The 19,882-nt window shown below is 46.7% G+C and overlaps 1 protein-coding gene across 1 annotated transcript in view; it reads right to left on the bottom strand.

The window, feature by feature from the left end:
* Positions 1–8,453: 8,453 nt before the first annotated feature.
* LOC135398692 (kunitz-type U19-barytoxin-Tl1a-like) overlaps positions 8,454–19,882 on the bottom strand; it is a 29,838-nt gene continuing 18,409 nt past the window's right edge. The window contains exons 3-5 of the mRNA XM_064630077.1: positions 9,371–9,562; positions 9,052–9,237; positions 8,454–8,587 (exon numbers count right to left, since the gene is read on the bottom strand). Of these exons, the coding sequence (XP_064486147.1) occupies positions 8,484–8,587; positions 9,052–9,237; positions 9,371–9,562 (482 nt within the window). The 3' untranslated portion in view covers positions 8,454–8,483. The remainder of the gene's footprint in view (positions 8,588–9,051; positions 9,238–9,370; positions 9,563–19,882) is intronic.

Raw genomic sequence — 19,882 nt, forward strand, 5'->3', positions numbered from 1 at the left:
GAAATGCGAGATAGCAGAATTGGAGCCAGCCATTATTGAAGTCCATCGTCCTTATTAAACACCCAGAAGTGAACGTACTTTGAAATAGAAATTCCCGAATTTTGCTAAGAAAATGAACCGAACACGAACTACACCCTACTTGAGCGTAGAAAGAGTGGCAGCGAAAGAGACACTCCAGTCCAGAGATACTCCAGATACTCGAGGGATACTCCAGATGCTCCAGATATACCCTAGAGGCACTCCAAAGATACTCCAATCACCTACATCACTCCAAGGCACGCGGTTTTATGAGGACGATGGATTTTAATAAGGATTGGCTCCAACTCTGCTATCTCGCATTTCACGCAAAACATCAAATTAATTAGTTAGGTAGGTAATGAATTTTAGCTATCTAGTCGTCCAGTACTTGCATCGCTGTGCTACAGGATCTCAGTCTGGCCGTATAACCCGCCTGCGAAAACGAATAGAATAGAAATAGAAAGAAAAAAATGAAAACATAGGTCGCACTGGTGCGACCAGCTGTTTCAGGACGCTTGACGCGTGGAAGCACTGAATCAATTAAAAGATTATATCAGCACGTATGTCCTTGACGTAGGTCGTGAGTGCACAGAGCGCGGGTTGTTGGCGCTGCCTTGGCCAGCTCATCAGTACCTTCTCAATAAAACGAAAACGAAATTTACGCAGCTGTAATAGCTTCTTTGAAAAAAAAAATCTGTGATGATAGTTGATGATGATGAGTTGATGATGGTGATGAGTAGATGATGAAAAATGATAGCTCCACGAATGTGGCTCCGTCAGCCTTGGCAAGGGTTTGTGGAGCCTGGGCATAGGTCGGACGTTAGAAAGCCAATGTGCTGTCTATATCGACAGTCAATCACGTGTTGTGAAAGTTGCCTGCAAGTGGACGTGGCACTGACATTCAATTCTAGCAGCGTGAAAGAAAGCTACAAATCCACATCGTGCAACGAAGGGTGTGAAGTGAGGTGCTGCCGCTGGACTTCGAGGAGATAAGCTTTCATGGCTCTTGTAAAGGAAGCTGACTTACCTAACATGGCCCCCTGCAACACATACTAGCGCCGTAGCGTAGACACGGAACAAGTTCTGTTCAACACCTATCACTGAAAACCGCTAGTCGACTACGTACACGACTCGCTTAAGTGGCCTACATAGGCGAGAATAATTTCAAGAATTCCGAATTCCAAGAGCTCGTTATCGCATTGCAAATATTGATCGTGCCTTGTCTACGCTATAGTATAGTAGCGTACGTTATATATCATAGTTTGCACCGGATGTTGCGATGCACATGACGTGCGATACAAAGGGCATGCATGTTTCTATTGTACTCATGAACTCGCGTACAATACATCAGCACAATCAATCGCATTACGTGCAGAACAACTACTTTATTGTGAGATGATGAATGGGGAGTTTCATCGCCAGATGGGATACTCTACCCCGTTGTTGATGGTGATGTGGGGAATGAAATAATGAGTGCCTTCACAATAAGGATCGAAGCCCTATGGTATCCAGAAAAGCGAAGAGAGCTTTGAGGGCAGAGCGTTGGTGGGCTGGATGTGGCTAGGGACCAAGCAATTTTGTGAGAGAGAGGGGACGAGAGCCCAGCTCGTTAAGGGATCCGGAGAGTACGGTTCGGGAAGGTTGGTAGGTCGGGCAATGGAGAAGAATGTGCTCTAGATCATCACCAGCACCGCAGTGACAGCATTGGGGGAGAGTCAACTTGTCTCAACCGGTAGCGCCAGTGTGCTTTAAAGGCCACATCGAGGCGCATTCGATGAACTAGTGCCGCATCTTAAGGCATGCGGAAAGCGAGCACTGCTCAGGGGTCGCCAGTAACAGTAATACTTTGTATTATAATACTATTACTGTAATACTTTTGAGTATTTGTATTATGTATTATAATACTCATTTTTGAAATGTATTTGTATCTGTACTATAATACACAAAATCGAAGTATTACACGTATTATAATACTTTTGAAGGTGTAATAACTTCCCAGAGGTCGTAGGTCCGACCTGCTACGTGTCACCGGTGCACTTTATCAGTAATTTTTCCTGTCCCACAAACATTTGTACACCAACAAGTCCCCTATTATTCCTCTCCCCCAAATTATCCCAAATGAAGTGACCTCGGGGCCAGAGGTTACTGGAAGCTTCCTCGCATTCCTTCCATTTCAGCGTCCGTAAAGATGAGTCATCGTATTGCAAGCCCTTCGTCGTATGACAGAGTGCGTCCAGTCCAGGCACCCCTGTACGGGGTTGCACTATGGACAGTTACACAGTTTTGAACGGCCCACATTTTATCGTCGAGACTGGACGAAATCAAGACACTGTCACACTGAGAGCAAGCTGTTGACTGTGATCGAACTGATCAGCGTTATCTCATCATATTCGGAAAAGCCATGCCCTATAGAGGACTACCCCTTTGATAACATGCTAAACATGTAAGCATCTGAAATATTATAATACCTCAGAAACATGTAAGCATCTGAAATATTATAATACCTCAGAAATAAAGTATTACGATGATGATGATTAGTGTTTTAATGGCGCAGCAGCAATAAAGTATTACGTATTAGTATTATAATATAAAATATGAGTATAACTGCCCACCCCTGACTGCTCAGCATAGCGGGGGCGAGAACGTCAGTGGTCCATTGGCGTGAAGCCATAGTCACGAGACGTCGAAGTACGGAACGACGATATCCTCCCAGCAGCGCAATACGAGTCCGTCTCTGAGACGAGAGAGCTGCTTCTGCGGCGCTGTCGGCCTGTTCATTCTCTTCGACACCGCGATGGGCTGGAACCCACTGGAGAACCAGCCTGTGCCCTGCTTCGTAAACAAGGTTGTAAGCCATTAATATATCCATTACCAACGGTGCGGAGGAGCCTCGGATGCCAGAATTTTCAATTGCTTGCAGCGCAGATGTAGAGTTAGTGAACACGACTCATTGCCGCGGGTTAAAATCAACGATGTGCTGCAGAAAGAAAAGTATGGCATAGAGTTCCGCAGCTGTGGATGTGGTTTGATACGAAAGGCGACGTCCATCCACTACGCCTTCGGATAGGATGACGAATGCCGAGGCGGATTTGGCATTTCGAGATGCGCCATCGATGTATGCTGTGGCTACTTTGTGTCTACCTGAGCATAAAAATGGGCTCGTAGGACTTGAGGGGGAACCTGATCTCTTCGTTCCAGGAGGTCCGGAAGACGTACAAAGGTGGGTGGCACAGGCAGACACCAGGGAGCGTCCGGCGATGTGACGTCCTCAGCTATGAAGCCAGTGAGAGTGAGGCGTGTCCTCAGCGCTACTGGATGGAAATCACTTTTAGGACGGTATCGAATTTTCCTGAGGAGTGGATGACGGGGAATGCAGGGCAAACAGGGTACGAAGGGTATATAATGACATTGTGGAAATCCTGTGTAAGATTGGAAGGCTCTAAAGCACAGTCGCCCTCACCAAAGCCGCGTGAACGGCTAGAAGAGAGCGCTGATCACAGCCCATCCTGAGCCAGAAAGATGTTGAACTGCAGGAAGCCATCGCTAAACTTTGGTTCCAAGGTGCTTAATGTGGCGAGCCGAGTGCAGGTCCGAGTCCATGACCACACCAAGGAAGCGGTGGGAACGCACAAGCTCGAGCTTCTTTGCACCAACCCAAAGAGGAAAAATTTATCATAGCCTTGCGGGTGAAAGGGAGCTCGACGCACTTTTCGGAAGAAAGGTCCATCCCAAGTCGCGTGAGGTACAGATAGACATTTTTGAAGGCTAGCTGCGAACGACGCTGAATGGCTGGTCGTGACTTGCCTACTGAGTAGTTGCCTACTGGCTCGAGACTTTTATGTGTAGAAGCATGCGATATTGATCAACTAATTGGATTTTCAAATGTACGCCGCACAGTCGTTCTCTAATTGCAGAACAACATTGATAAAATAAGCGTACTTCTCGAAATGGTCACAAGATCATGTTTGAAAAACTTTGGAGTGTTTAACAGGATTTTGTATCTAGAAACTAGTCTAAGATGTGCGTTCCAACTAGTAGTATAGGTCCTAGTCGCGGATAATCTTATCTGACAGAACACCATTTGTGTCAACGGACACTGTCATGAGGTTGCACGTTTTTGTCATTGACGACATTAACCGATTAATCCTCCCAATAACGTGTACTTCCCACGTTCGTTTTCTGATTGTCCGATAGACGCCGAGCATTTTGTCAGCTGGAGTCTCTGGGGTCTAAAGTCCAAGTGAGAAAAGTGCAACATGCAGATTCAGCGTGCGCTTTAAAAAGTCACACTTTTATTCCCCAGCCGTATCGTATATTTACCTATAGGCGGCAGTTCAAGGCTTAGGCAAAGTGCTCATCTGAACAGCGCTTTCAAAGCCGTATTGCATTTGACTGTACAGGAATTCTGTGACTCTTTGTCGGATGCCTGTATCGACCTGGCGGTGCAGTGTCATCGCTCGATCAGAATCCATGTGGATGGCCCTTGAATACGTGATATGCAATTCATGTGCTGTGACACTCATGAACTGAGCCTGGGTTGTTCCCCTGGACGAAGGATAAAAGAAGAAAGCAGGTTAAAGATCGAGTAAGCCCATATCCAGATTATTTGACAGAGTGCGGGGCGACTCAATGTCATGTCACTGAAAGCCGTTTCTGCATTGTTATGGGGGCCTGTAGCTCTTCTGAATCAAACAAGAGTTCAGATAGACAAAAATAACGCACATACAATAGACGATTTTACAAAGATGAGCGGCCCACCAAGCGTGTCGCAAAGCGACATGGAAACTTTGAGGGACACTGTTCCGTCGTCTGCTTCGGCTATGGTTTACTTCCGCTGACGCTGCGCACACTGGGGATGTTGTTCTCCTTCTACCTCCGCCTCTACCCGTCTTGTAATGCTGTAAGGCGCTCCAAGTTCCCATGAGCCCTTGCGTGTCACAGGTGGCGCTTGCTCATGTTCTAGCCAGCTTACTAGGACTGTACTGTCCTCCGCAGCGACTCTGTCGTATAGGGGAAGTTTAGGAAGATGAGTACACGATCTTCTGCGGCTCATCTCATACAAGATTCTCCCCTGTGCAAGCTTTCGCTTGTCCCATCCTACAGTTGGCAATACGACTCAGCCGTGTTTGGATTGTTCGCATGGCCAGTACGAAAAGCAAACTATCCTAGGGAGTGTTGTTATCTAGCTTGCTAGCTTGTGTTATTATCTGGCTTGTGGGTTCATAAAGTGCAGGTACTGTCAGTGCAAAGGGGACTACCTCCATTGGTAGTTCTCCTGCTTGAGGACAATGCACAGAGGTGGCACTTGCTTTTGTAAAAAAGATTTATTATAGCCCCACGACTACTTTTAGTGGGCGCGTGCGTGTGGGTACGGGGGGGGGGGGGGCGTGCGTCAGCGACGTCGACGTTACGACGTTACATTTTTTTGCGGGGTGGGGGAGAGAGGGGAGGAGGCGTTGCAGAATTGGTCGGATGCCGAATTCAGTCTCTCCATACTTTTGTTATTGTTGTTAGACATCTCCCGTCTGTCTCAATGAAATGACACCTCTCGATCATAGCTCTGCAGGGACCTTCTAGAGGTTCCAGAGTGCATGCCTTCTTGGGTACATCTGTGAAGCAAGTGCAGAAACTGCAGTGCGTCCTACACGTGCGCCTCACAAACTAACGCAAAATCGACGTCTATTACACAATACTTGCAATATGATTAATCGATTTCCATGCTTTAAAGACTTTACCATACACTTGCACATATCTTCGCATCCTTCCTCGGTGTCAAACTTCTTAGCATTTCCCTCACAGCCGCCCTACATGAGTTATTCATATTTCCCAGTGGTAAAGTTATTAAACCACCCGGGAATCAACGCCCTGTAGGGCCCATCATCAAGCTTCAGTCAGCGATCCGACGACGTGTCGGCGTCCAGCGCTGACGTGTCTACAACTCCTGAAAGATGCATCGATGCTCACGTTCCTTCACTCGAACTATCCAACGGTCTTTTGTAATACTCGTGCGGAAAGCTGACCTACCTAATGTGGCACCTGCAAGGATTATGAACGCGATGGCGTAGACGCAGCCTCCCTGCCCCGCCATGTCGACTAACAAACAGGGCTCGAAACCATTATTTTTTGGAGTTCGGTTCAAGTTCCTGTTGAAGGTTATCGGTTCGGTTCTGGTTCGGGTTCACCGAAACCAAAATACCGTTTTGAACCGATATTAACCGGTTCGAACCGGTTTACGTGTGCAGTGCTAATCAGTGTACCACATGTGAAAATTAATGTCAGGTTCCGGCGATAGCTAGCTCCTCCTTCCTTCCTCTGACTCCCTCGCCTCAACACTTCGTAGGTACAAAGAACCATGCAGTTCACAGCAGGTAATCTTTTACTGCACCAAAAAGTGCTTCGAAATGGCGTAGAGCTAGCATACCATTGAACTCCATTGCAAAAGGCTATTGTCATTTTCTAAAGAAAAACAAGAGTCACAGAAGAAAGCGGCCACGTGGAAAATAGGCGTATCCCAGAATCCCTTGCGCAGGTCCACACGTTGCTCCCCGTTGAAAATAGGGTGACGCTCCTGTGTTTCCTTCATCCATGGTCTGGGTCTAGACCACACGCCAATCTCTTTCCCGTAGTCGATAGAGGTCTGCGTTGCTTGCGGATGTTACTCTCTGAACTATTATAATTTACGTCGCTTTCACACTGCGACGATGAGTGAATACAAGTAGCCCAGGCAGCAATGGAAAGTGTAGCTGTCGTGTAGCACATCGTTTTTTTTTTCTTTTCTTTCTTTTAGATTTTTTTCTTACACCTTGAGTCACAAAAAATGTACAGGAATGTCGTGAACCTTTTGGAGGTGAGGCTGTAGGAGGTGCATTGACTCCACTTCTTGGTTGATCAATTTGTCCGCTCTATGAATTCGGCAAGATTCTGAGCGATATGGAGCTAGTGCGAGGCAGTCGAGTGGGAAGGTATTGGCGTTTTACCATCTATCGAACCGGTTACCGCATCATTTTTTTTTTCAGTTCCGGTTCGTTCAAGGGGAGAAAAAAATTTTTACGGTTCGGTTCGGTTCGCCGGCAAAAAAAAAAAAAAAAACAAGAAAAAACTTTTTTTGCTATTTTCGGTTACGGTTCAGTTCCGCTTTCAACCCCTGCTAACAACATGCTTGCTGGTTTGTGGAGCGGTTCTGAGAATCACATTCTGTAGTAGTAAGCGCAACGTGATATTTGAAATGGCAAGAAGCGTGGTTCCAGACGTTCGGATTAATTCGCAGTTCTTTCGTGTCAGATTCCTGGCTTGGCTTGAACGGCAAACAGGAAGCTGGGTATTTCCGGCTATTCATTTCTAGTTGCGAACAATACGGTGGGAGCATCACTCAGAGGTACTCGTATATCGAATATTTTCTAATAAACATTCGTATTTCTTTCGAGATGAGAGTGTCCTGTGCTCTCCTCCATTCGCGTGGGGTTACTTGAGATAACGGAAGGAACATAGTAACTCTCCGATACTGTTCATGCATCGCGCCGCTACAGTATGAATGTTTCGCAGTGAATAACATCTTGAAAATGAAAAAAAAATATCAAAATAGGAAGGGCCAGGCTTTCCAGGTTATGACCACTAGAATTTGCAGTCGAGTACGAAACCCTCCTGCAGTGATTTATCCAGAACCCCCTACACCCCGCTAACAGCCTCCCAAATGTTCAGTGACACCCCCTAGCTTTTTCACCTGTGTACCCCCTAGTGGGGGTGCCCTTGCGATTACAGCTTTAGACACATGCCGGTAATGGTTAGTTACGCTGTAATGACGTAACAATACAATAATCACCCCCTCGCTCCCAATTTTTTTCCAACACAACTCCATGCTTGGAATTCTGGATAAACCGCAGGTGACATGCTCAGTGTAGTACTTGCACCGCTCTACCAGACCGGAGATAGTCTGTAGCTAGACTTCGACCTCAATGCTGTCCCTTACGGTAATCGCTTTATTCCCAGGTGAACCCCCGAACTGCTCTGTGTGCATTGTTATCAAGTATGTCGATCTCCTCCTGATTATCAGTGAACGTTTCTCGGAATCCTGTCGCCAGACGCAGTCGGAATTTGCGATACTCAACCTTTGAACCTGAAAGTGAACCCTTCAGTGTGTAGTCGAAGTACTCGAAGCGTAACCCCCGCACTGCAGGCAACGGACGTCCCGCGCTATTATAAAACAACTGCGGCGGTCTTCTTTGCCAAACACAGCATGATATGTAGCCTACTGGACTCAGTCACACCTTCTGGTCGATGGCAGACCGCGCTGGTTATATAACCTCGCACAAATCAGCAGTTCTTTTTTTCGTGTGTGTGCATTTTTTCATTCGTCGCGCTACACAAGTAGGACAAAGTGTAACGAGTAAATACAACAACATATATTTCAATGACGTTTCTTAATGTCATCCTGTAAATTCACATTACAATTCGTCATGATAAGAGCCTCATGCGCTCTGCTTCGATTTTCCCCGAGCGGACCCTCCATTCTTCGGGTTCTTAGGCTTGGGGCGCCTCTCATTGTCGGGCTTCTTTCCAGAACCTCCTGCAGCTGTATATAACAATATATTAAGAGTCAAACACAACTACTTTCATCGTGCGGTCTGTTCCGTCTAGCCGACAAATTGATTTTTCCGGTTCTGGGTTATATTTCAATTACCGTGCGATAAAACGAAGCACGTGCTCCAATTCAGGCGGGATGCCAAAAAATGCTAGAACGCTACATTGTGTTTACGTGTTCTGTGTGTCCTTAATCAGAAGAGTTACTGCACTGCGAATGGAAATACATTGTTGAGAAGGAAACAAGATACTCAGCACGAGGAAGACAATATGTTTGGCTCTCTCTCTCTTCTAACTTTTGAAACATCGCGGTAGAAAACACCAGAATAGATCCTGTAACTACATCCTCGCTGACAAGCGCTGTTATGGGAAATATTGCATGCGAAGGTATGTCCACGTATTTATTCGTGTGATTCGTGGTCACGAGTGGCATTAGTCACTTTCTAATATACTTACGTTGTTTCTTTCGTATGCAAAAGTCCCTGCACTCTTTTTTCGTGTTGAACCCGTTACTGTTACCTCCACATCCTCCATAATCAAATTTCTTGCACTCGCTGAGTGTTTCATTGAAATACCATCTGTCGTAACCGGCTCTGCAGACACCTTCTGTGCTGGGCAGCGTGCATGCTTTTGGGAGTACTCCTGCAAATAATGCGGAAAAGGCACTTTGTTAAGATATGTGTTTCACTACGTGGATTCAATTACGATAGTTATTGCGCCCTAGCTGGACAAAAGTATCCAATATTTTTTTACTGTTTCAGAAACGTTGCCTTACTCTTGCATGCATCTGTGCAGGCTTTCTTGTTAGCAAATCTGTTGGCGTTCCCGCGACAGCCGCCATAAATGTATTCTTCACACTCCCCACTGGTAAAGTTATGAAACCACCGGGGGTTGTACGCCTTGCAGGGCCCACGATCAGCATCTAGTCGACATCTCTTCTCTGTTTTTGATGACGTGGCTAAGACCCCTGGTGAATATATAGAAGGTTAGATGAGCAAAGCTTGTGCACTACAACGTTACAACGTAAAAACAAGACTTCACCGCATAGCACGATGTGTGCTAGCCATTGCCACTATGGGTTATCGCTTTGGACATGAAGAGAGAGAAGAGCGTACGCCTTTCTGTGTCAATTTGGATACATGATAAAACCCAATAAGGCGTACGCCCCTCTCCCTTGATAACCCTAACATTCGTGGCTGGCGTACAGCGTGCTATGCGGTGCAGCTCTGGCCCAGAACGCACGGTTACCTCTCCCACGATGGCCCCTACGATAGCCGCATGACGTTGCCTGCCTAAGCGTGGCGGAATACGCCAAGCAGCTTCATCACCATCACCTCACTCCTCCCCACCACCACCACCATATCTGGTGTTAGAGTGTGAAATGCAGATGTCGTGAAACTGCACTCAAAACTACCCTCGCCCAATTGTCTCTTGGCGCATTAGGTAAGATTATGGTTATATTTTATTCGTGTCATAGTTGGATGGCAAGGGCCGTTATGATGCTACAGAAGGGGCGGTGAACTTGGTTCGGATGAGCATTGTTGAACCAGAGCCACTGAATTTGGCAAAAGGTGAGCCGTGAGCGGGTAGTGAACAATATGCTGCTTCTACCGCTCTTCGGGATTGCTCGCCGATAGCTACTACAAACATTCAGTTTATCTAGTTGGATCGATATATAGGGAAAGGTACGAAAATGGTGATTCCACTAATATGGCTCTGTCAGCTTGAGCAAGGGTTTGTAGAGCGTAGGCAGCTGTCGAACGTTACAAAACCAAGGTGCTGTCTAGGAAGGGAGTTGCCTCAGGACAGGAGCCGCCGATATTTCATCTCAACATCTCAACCGTTTCGCTGGATTTCTACCCACCACGGTGCTCTCTAGCTTTTCAGTCAATCACGTGTTATGAAAGATGGCTGCAATTAGTCGTGGCACTGACAACTATCGGGGCAGCGTCAAAAGAAGTTGCACATCCACAGCATCAAAACAAGGGTGTGAAATGAGGGGGGAGGTATAGAGGAAGCTTACTTACCTAATACGGCACTAGCAACACATACTATCGCCGTGGCGTAGACACAGGACAAGTTCTTTTCAGTACCCATTACTGAAAAGTGCTAGTCGACTACGTTTTACGAATCACTTAAATTGCTTACATAGGCCACAATAATTTCAAGAATTCCGAATTCCAAGTTCTCGTTAAAGCATCGCAAATCCTGATCGTGCTTTGTCTACGCTATACTTTACTTCCGTACGTTATAAATCATATTTTGCACCGGATGCTGCGGTGCAAATGACATACGATACAAGGGGGGGGGGGGGGGGTATATAGAAGTTTAATAAACAGGAGGTGGCGTCCACGCAGGGAGAGGTCAGTTTCTATTGTGCGTGTGAACTCGCGTACAATACGTCAGCAGCATGAATCATATTATGTGTCGAAGCGTGCGCTATTGATCAGATAATTGGATTTTCAAATGTACGGGGTACTCGCGTTTCTTCATTGCTGAACAACATTGATAAAACGAGAGTACTTCTCGAAATTGTCACAAGAACATGTTTGAAAAACTTTCGGGCGTTTAATAGGATTATGACTCTAGAAATTCCCAACTAGTAGTATAGGTCCTAGTCGCGGCAAATCTTATCTGATAGAACACATTTTATGTCAACGGACACTGTCTCGAGGTTGCAAGTTATTCTCATTGACGACAATAACGTATTAATACTCCCAAGAACATGTGCTTCCCACGTTGGTTTTCCGATTGTCCGATAGACGCCGAGCATTTTGCCAATTAGAGTCTCTGGGGTCTGAAGTTCAAGTGAGAAAACTGCAACATGCAGGTTCCGCATGCGCTTAAACAGTCACACTTTTATTCCCCAGCCGTATCGTATATGTACATATAGCTGGAAGTTCAAGGCAAAGGTAAAGTGGTCATTTGAACAGCGCTTCGAAAACCGTGTTGCATGGGGCTGTACAGGAATTCTGTGACTCTTTGTCGGATGTCTGTATCGACCTTGCGGTGTAGTGTCATCGCCCGATCAGAATCCATGTTGATGGCCCTTGAATACGTGATATGCAGTTCATGCCCTGTGACACTCCATGAACTGAGCCTGGGTTGTTCCAAGAGACGAAGGATAAAAGAAGAAAACACGTTAAAGATCGACGAAGCCCATATTCAGATTATTTGACAGAGTGCGGAACGACTCAATGTTATGTCACCGAAAGTCGTTTCTGCATGGTTATGGGGGCCTGAATCTCTTCTGAATCAAACAAGAGGTCAGACAGACGCGAATAACGTCACATGTGCAATAGACGATTTTACAATGATGCGTGTGCCACCAAGGGGCGGCGCAATGCGACATGGAAACTTTCAGGGACACTGTTCCGTCGTCTGGTTCGGTTATGGTGTACCTCGTTCACGCTACTGCTGCGCACACCAGGGATGTTGTTCTTCTGATTTGACATCCGCCTCTGGTCGTCTCGTAATACTCTAACACGCTCTAAGTTCCCATGAGCACTTGCGTGTCACAGGTTGCTTATCGTCCGATTACTTTACTGACGAGCGATTATAAGATCGTAGCTAAAACTCTTCTAATGCGCATTTCACCTCTGTTGGAGAAGGTGTTATATCCTTGCCAAGCATGTTCCGTCCCCGGCAGGTCCTCAGACCTTCATAGAATCGCTCTTCGTGATGTCATCCACTGGATTAACAGTGGTCATGCCCCCGCGGTGCTGGCGTCATTCGATCAGTCCAAGGCATTCGATCGCGTGCGACACGCATACCTGTTCTCTCGGCTGAGGGCATATGGGTTCGCCGTTGCTTGGGTCAGGTATGTGGAAACGTTGTATAGGGGCGAGAGAAGCATTGTCTCTGTCGCTGGCGGACTGTCGTCCCCCTTTGATGTAACTTGTGGGGTCCGTCAAGGATGTCCCCTCTCTCCCGCCTTGTACACCATTGCCATCAACCCTCTACTCGAGAGACTGTGCTCGCTTCCAGTTACATTGCCACTGCCCAATGGATGCCCCCACCTGTTTTTGCGTTCGCAGACGACATCTCTGTGATCGTTTCTTGCGAGTGTTCCCTGGGCCCGTTTTGAAGGCTTTTGAGGATTACGGAGCTGTCTCAGGGGCAAGACTGAATAGATCAAAAAGTGCAGCACAGTTTTTGAACCTCCAGCCTTCCTGCGGGGCTCCTTAATGTGTTCCAGTGAGGCCAGAAGTCAAAATTCTTGGCGTGACTTTTGATTGCACTGGCATATCTACCGTAAATTGGCCACGAGTGTTTAATCGTTGCAGAGCTGTCCTGCGGCAGCTTAAGTTTGTTGATTTGCCCATCACTTTTCGCGCTCATCTGCTACTGGCCTGGTACTACAGTCGCTTGTGGTTTTTAGGAGTCGTTGCCACGCCGCCACCACTAATCCGTACTGCCATCACCAGGCACGCGTTCCGTTTCCTCTGGGGCGGTTCGGTGGAGTGGGTCGCGAGATCCCGCTTGCACCGTACACGTGACCGGGGAGGCTTGGCTTTGCCGGTGGTGCTCGACAAGTGCCTTGCACTTCAGTCGCGCGTTTATTTCGAGGCATTGCACACTCCCGAACACCCAGCGTGCGCATTAGTGCAGTACTCTCTGGGATGTGCTACCAGATGGTTCGTTGAGAGCCCTGGGTTTCGGCCTAGGTCCGAAGTCCTACCTCATCAATACAGTGCCTGTGTTGATGTTGTACGGCGTTTGCGACTCCAGCTTCCGGACGCTGACATCCAGTTATGGGCTGTCAGCGATTTTTATACAGCTATCCGAGAGTTGGAGTCTGGTCCCCCAGTTCCTTCGGTGCCGAGGAAGCTGTCTTGGCGTCGAATCACTGCGGGCTGGCTAGATGCACGCCGCGCCAGTCTTCAGTGGAAGTTGGCCCACGACGTTCTTCCTCTTCGCGAGCGACTTAACCGTTTTCACATCTCTCGCTCTGACGGTTGCCCGTCTTGCGGGATGTGTGAAACCGCAGAGCACTGTTTCAGGCGTTGTCGCGCTCCTCTTTTGCTGTGGCGCAGAGTAACCCAGATATTTCAGCTGTCGACTGTCGCCTGGGCCACCATATAGTTCCTGGAACCATTGCCTGTTCCGCGCGTCCAGCGTTAACAGTTGGCTTTATTAATTACCGAGATCAACTTTCAAATTTGGATCCCTCGTTGACGGCTGGCTTTCGGTGGCCAGAGTTCGGAGACGCAGCTATATTTCAGGCTGTCAGGGCAGGGCTTCGTAGCCACATTGTCCGTGAGCAAGCACTGTATGGTCTTGTGGAGTGCTCTCGCCGCTGGCTGACGTCTACTCGTCTTTTCCGCCACGTTCAGGGTGAGTGGCAAATCATGTTTCTGCCAGCTCGCTAGGACCGTACTGCGCTCGGCAGCGGCTCTCCCGTGTTGGGATTGTTCGCTTGGTATGGTCAGTACGAAAAGCAAACTCTCCTAGAGAGTGCTGTTATCTAGCTTTTAGGACTGTAACGTTAAGTTATTGTCTGTCCAAAGGGGCTACCTCCATAGGTGGCTCTCCTGCTTGATGACAATAGTAGTATATGATCAGCTCAAGTGGCCCACAACTCACACAGTGGCCTGGACGCCATTAATGAGCAATTAGAGCTAATTGGGACCCCCCACATTAATCAGGATAATTCAGGGAGTCATTACACAAATTGGGGACCATCTAGGACGTGTCCAGACCACTGTGTGAGTTGTGGGCTAGTTGAGCTGATAAAAATAAAAAAATAGATAGAGATAGAGTGGAGAGAAGGAGTATCGTTGAAGATCAACGACGCCATCTTGAAGAAAGCGGTCCGGAACGGCCGCTGACTATCGCTGGGCGACGGAGCACGGAGGCAGGTTGCAAAGCATCGCAGCACCAGTTCCGGACATCCTGTGACGTCAGCTGTGACGTCATCATGGCATGTCTGGGCAAGTTAGGACAGCTCTGGACATGCAAGGAGAAAAACACTCGTAATACAGAGGCTGGGAAAGCAAGAGTATGCAAACCATCAATAGCTAACAAGAAAATATAATTAGTTACACAACAAATGATCCCACCACAACAGGAGCGCAGAACCATGCGACTGCTCCCTCCGAGAGACAGGCAGAAAGTGACTTGTAATGGTTTTTTGTCCTGTATAAAGCCCCGCAGCTGCATCCCCTAGCGGGTACTTACTCAACTAATCTCACAACAAAGTTATTAAGAATCACGCCAGCGCTACTCCCGTTCCCAAGGCAGAAGATGATAGAAAATGCCGGGGATGCCCGGACAACAGCAACCAGCACTAGCACGAAAATCGAAAACAAAGCGGGAAGAAAGTTGGCGAAAGCATTAGTTACGCAACAAATCACCTCACCACAGCAGGAGCGCAGACCGATGCGATTGCTCTCCGTGACAGCCAACCAGAAACTGAGCGAGCGCGGGTAGCGCACGTCTGCTTTCCGCGACAGCCGGAGAGAAACTGACTGGGGCGCCGCTCCGCGGCCGCTACGCATACGCGCTCCTAGCGCCCTCTGGGGCGACCACCTCCGAGAGGCTAAGAGTGAAGAGCATTCCTGCGCCCCCTGCTGGCCATTCTCATTGGTCGTGAGGCTAAGGGAGAAGAGCATTCCTGCGCCCCCTGCTGGACGTTCTCATTGGTCGTGACGTCATCCTATTGTCTCAGGGCTACCCTGTTTTTTTCCACTAATGCTCCTCTGGTCAATCTACAATGAAGCCACAGTATGACGTCATCATGCACCTGCGTGGCTCAAGGACGCGTACGCTCTAGACAGGGGACCTATTATTTATTGAATCACTATCCCATGATTATTTCCTTTATTCTTCTATAACGATTGTATGGGAAACTATTGCAGAAGAGCACCATGCATGAAAGCTGATCGTAGGAATTCCAAAGTCTTACTAAATGAGACTTGCAAAAGAACAAAATATCCTAACACGTAACTCCATCAACGGCAAATAAGAGGACTAGGTACTCAACAAATCAACACAGACTACGGGTAAACAGGAGCACAGAACTCAGGGCAGCACTATCGTCAAGACAACAATGTTCCTTGTCAAAAAAGAAAAAAAATACAAAACGTCAACAAAGGAAAGCATGCATATCGGGGCATGTCAGGACACGTCAGGACAAATCGTACGACTGCTGGGCAACAGAGGAAAACAAACACCTGAACAGAGTGAAAAAGACACTCACCATCATTTTTCCCATTCACAGCATTCCCTCATTGTAAATCCGCTCGTCACAAAATCCACCTGCATCGTCGAACACCATTCACCAGTGATGAACCACACATCTGCACCCCATCAGAGGCAGACAGAACCCCACCGAAGCTAGGCTCTTCCACTGACGGCCAACGCAATCACCAGGAGCAGATTTTGCGTGTCGAGACCCGTCAGTGTCCGAGAGAGAAGTGAATCCTTGCGCCCCCTGCAGGCCGTTCTCATTGGTCGTGACGTCATCCTATTGTCTCAGGGCTACACAGTTTTTTTCCACTAATGCACCTCTAGACAAGGTCAACCTGAAACAATAGTCTCTCGGTATGACGTCATCATGCAGGTGCGTGGCTCATGGACGCGTACGCTCTAGACAGGGCACCTGTTATTTATTGAATCACTATCCCTAGATTATTTCCTTTATTCTACTATAATGATTGCATAGGGAACTATTGCAGAAGAGCACCATAGACAAGAGGAGACTGTAGCATTTCATTCCCAAAGTCTTACTGTACAGGGAAAAAAATAATGGTTCAGCAAGACATGTCCATCCCAGCAGAGAGCCATGCAGATAAGTGAATAATGACACTTTGTTCCTCCTGAATAAAGTCGCACACCTGTCCCCCTCGCGGTTACTCTCTTAACTAAATGAATCACAAAATTATTAAGAATAGCTCTACTCCCATTCAAGGCAGCACAATCGTCAAGAATATTTCTTGTACAAAAAGAAAAAAGCTACATGTAGAAGGAAAGCATATCAGAACAAGCCCAGGCATGTCAGTGCATGTACAACAAAGGGGAAAAAGCGAAAAGAAACAAAGAAGGAAACCAGCATCAAACTATTTCTAAGCACACACACTCCTCTTATTCAAAAACAGTGCACATCATAAATCCGTCCAGGGCAATACACACCATTTTTCTATTGCTACATTTTTTTTCCAGTGACGGTCAATGCATTGCTACAGACTGCGTAACGTCATCACATCCTGTCTGAAGAAGAAGACAGCGGCAAAGACTCCTATTATTCATTGAATCGCAAGATTATTGCCTTTGTCCTATTCTTAGTGACATCCATGCTCTCATTAAAATTCAACAAAAAGCACCCTGCATATTAACGATTTTCACCCCAAAGGCTCATCATGGTCATTAGAATTACAGTAAACTACCACTGCTCTTTTAAAATAATAAGTGAGACCACTCAACATCACCTCCAGGATTATGTAATACATGACCCTTTCTATGCTCATACATACGTTGTCTGAGGCTACACCTGCGAGCAAAAAGGCGCGGAAACCGGGGGTGGCAAAGTTCCATTCGCGCATTGCGAGCAAAAAGGCGGGAAAGCCGGGAGCAAAGTTCCATTGGGCGCACGCCAAAGCACAACACAGAACGCCTATACGGGAACAATGATGGCATTCGTATACTATATTAATGATTATTGCATTGCAGTTTAGAAAAACTACTACAAAACTATAATTTTAGGAGCCCATTAAAATTCTACTTTCTATGGAAACTATAATTGCCCTATAGTAATTAATGAAGCGCTCCAATTTTTACTCTGTTCCCATTTCAGCCTTGTCATGCAGGGAAGCAGACTCACATCCAAAATAATTAATTTACACTGAGGGTGCCGTGCTTCAGGAATTCCTATCCTGCGCTCAGATGCAAGCATTTCTTCACGGATACCTTTAACAGCTGACTTCCTCAACATACCGAGCTCCTAACAACATCTAACAAACAATCAGAGAAACCCTCTTCTCAGCTGTACCATGCTACTGTCTTCCTAGTAAAATCGATGATCTGAGGAAGAGAGCAGCGAAAAATTGCGCGCACTTGTGCTTGCCTTCAAAAAAATTAAGCATATGCCAATAAACCAAGAAAAAGTCACTCATGTCTGGTATCTGATAGTGCCACATACACAGACGCATTGCCCTTGCGTAAAGAAAGCACAGGACAGGGATACACAAATTTCCTTAGGTGAGCAGGGAAAAGGCTTAAGACCTCAGGTCACCACACATCGCCACGCGGCTAGCACAACATGACACCAACAACAACATACTAGCAGCGGGTAAAATTGCAACACTGCTAAACAAGTCCAGACATGCCACGATGACGTCACAAATCAGGAAAAAAAAGCACACGCATGCACGCACAGAGGACAACGCATTAAACACACGGAGCGCTCAGGAATAATGGGAGTGTTACCGCACATCGCTACGAAGCTCAACGTCTAACACAAGACGGCAGCAACAAGATATTAGCGAAGGGTAAAAATTGCAACACTACTGAACAAGTCTAGACATGCGACATCGAATGCGAAAACGCTGGTGATCGGGGAAAAGGCCTAAGCCTGCGGCGGATCATCATAGAGCATACACAATTTCATTTTTCTATTTTCCGTAAACTAAACGCGGTCTGCTTGGAAAACGACGTACAAATTCTCTTAGGGAGCAGAGAAATATAGAAATTTGTACTCCGTGCTCAGATACCAGCATTTCTGCTCAAAAACCTGCAAAATTAAGCACTGCTTACTTCGTCAAGATATCGAACACCCAACAAAATCAAACAAACAACCCCACTTCCACTGGTAGAACACTATTCAGCTTTTACGCAGGAGGCTTTCCTTCTACTTAAAAAGTAGAGAAAATAAGAAAAGAGCAGCGAAATATTACACGCACTTTTGCTCGCATAGCTATAAGAGAAAAAATTAATAAAATAACAACGCACACGCTAATAAACTGTGACAAAGACACCCATTTCTGCTATCAGATAATTATTGCATAATGCTAAATACTCATTTGCATTGGCCCTGCGTGAAGAAAGCACAGGACAGGGATGCACAATCTATCTTAAGCGAGCACGGAAAGTCACTTCTACTCGAACAGCTTAATACCATAAAGTCTGAATTTTTGCAAAGAAAATAAAGCTTGAACAACGCTACGAAGGTGACAGACACATACTAACAAACAAACAAACACTTCTTCGAGTCTGTATTATCTTTTAAAAAATAACGAAAGCACACATAAAAAAATCAAATCGGCTAGGTAGCCTACCAGACGTTGTGCCTTAAAGTTGGCTGCACGCAATGCGCGGAAGCATGCTGTGAAGCCAACTTGCGGTTTTGCTGGATACACATGAAGTCCGATTCCAATTGGAAATCGGGCTAAGGACGTGCCTAACGAGGAATTTTCGCAAAATTAATCCCAATACCTGGAATTCTGTTCATTTTAGCGGGAATGCTGGCGCTTGTGCTCCATTATTCGAAATTTTCGAATATTCGAATTTCTCGATTATCAAATTTTCGAATACGAATAGGGTTCGAATATCAACAATATTCGAACAATATTCGAAATTTCGAATATTCGCACACCTCTAGTGAATACTGATACTCAACGATATATAACAAAAAACAAACAAATTCCATTCTCATGAACTCTCCTCTGCCGATCGGCTTTCTCCTGCTCTACCTGGATGCTGACTTCCCCCCCCCTCACCTACATTCTGAGTAAAAGCAGTGACAGAAGAAAAGAACCGCGAAAAATTACACGCATTTGTGTCACAGGAGAGGGATACACAAATTTCCTTAAGTGAGCAGGGAAAAGGCTTAAGTCGTACCGCTCAGGAATAATCGGAGAATCACCGCTTATCGCTACGCGGCTAGCGCTTGAACAATGCTACGAACGTGACAGATACATACTAACAAACAAACAAACAACAGCAGGACCGGCATCGGGCACTCATAAGATACCCTGCCCAAAACAAAGACTTCGCCATCTCGCGGTTTGGACGCGCGCGATTCCCCGAGTGAGCGCACTGTTTTATCACGCGTCGCAAGTCCAAACCGCGAGACCAAACCGCGCGCGCGCTTCGCGGTTCGAGCGCACTGTTTTATCACTTAAACAGCAACAGAGCTGACATCGTAGTACCCTCGCGATAAATCTTTTATTCCAGCGCCGGCAGAATGTATTCAGAAAAGGCTTCGGGTGTGTAAGGTCAGCCCAAGGCGTGTTGATAGGAGCGCGCTCCTCTGTTGGGTACCCAAGCTTGCAGCCAGCGATGCTGTAAT

The sequence above is a fragment of the Ornithodoros turicata genome, chromosome 6 (genome assembly GCF_037126465.1).
Source record: "Ornithodoros turicata isolate Travis chromosome 6, ASM3712646v1, whole genome shotgun sequence".
Taxonomy (NCBI): Eukaryota; Metazoa; Arthropoda; class Arachnida; order Ixodida; family Argasidae; genus Ornithodoros; species Ornithodoros turicata.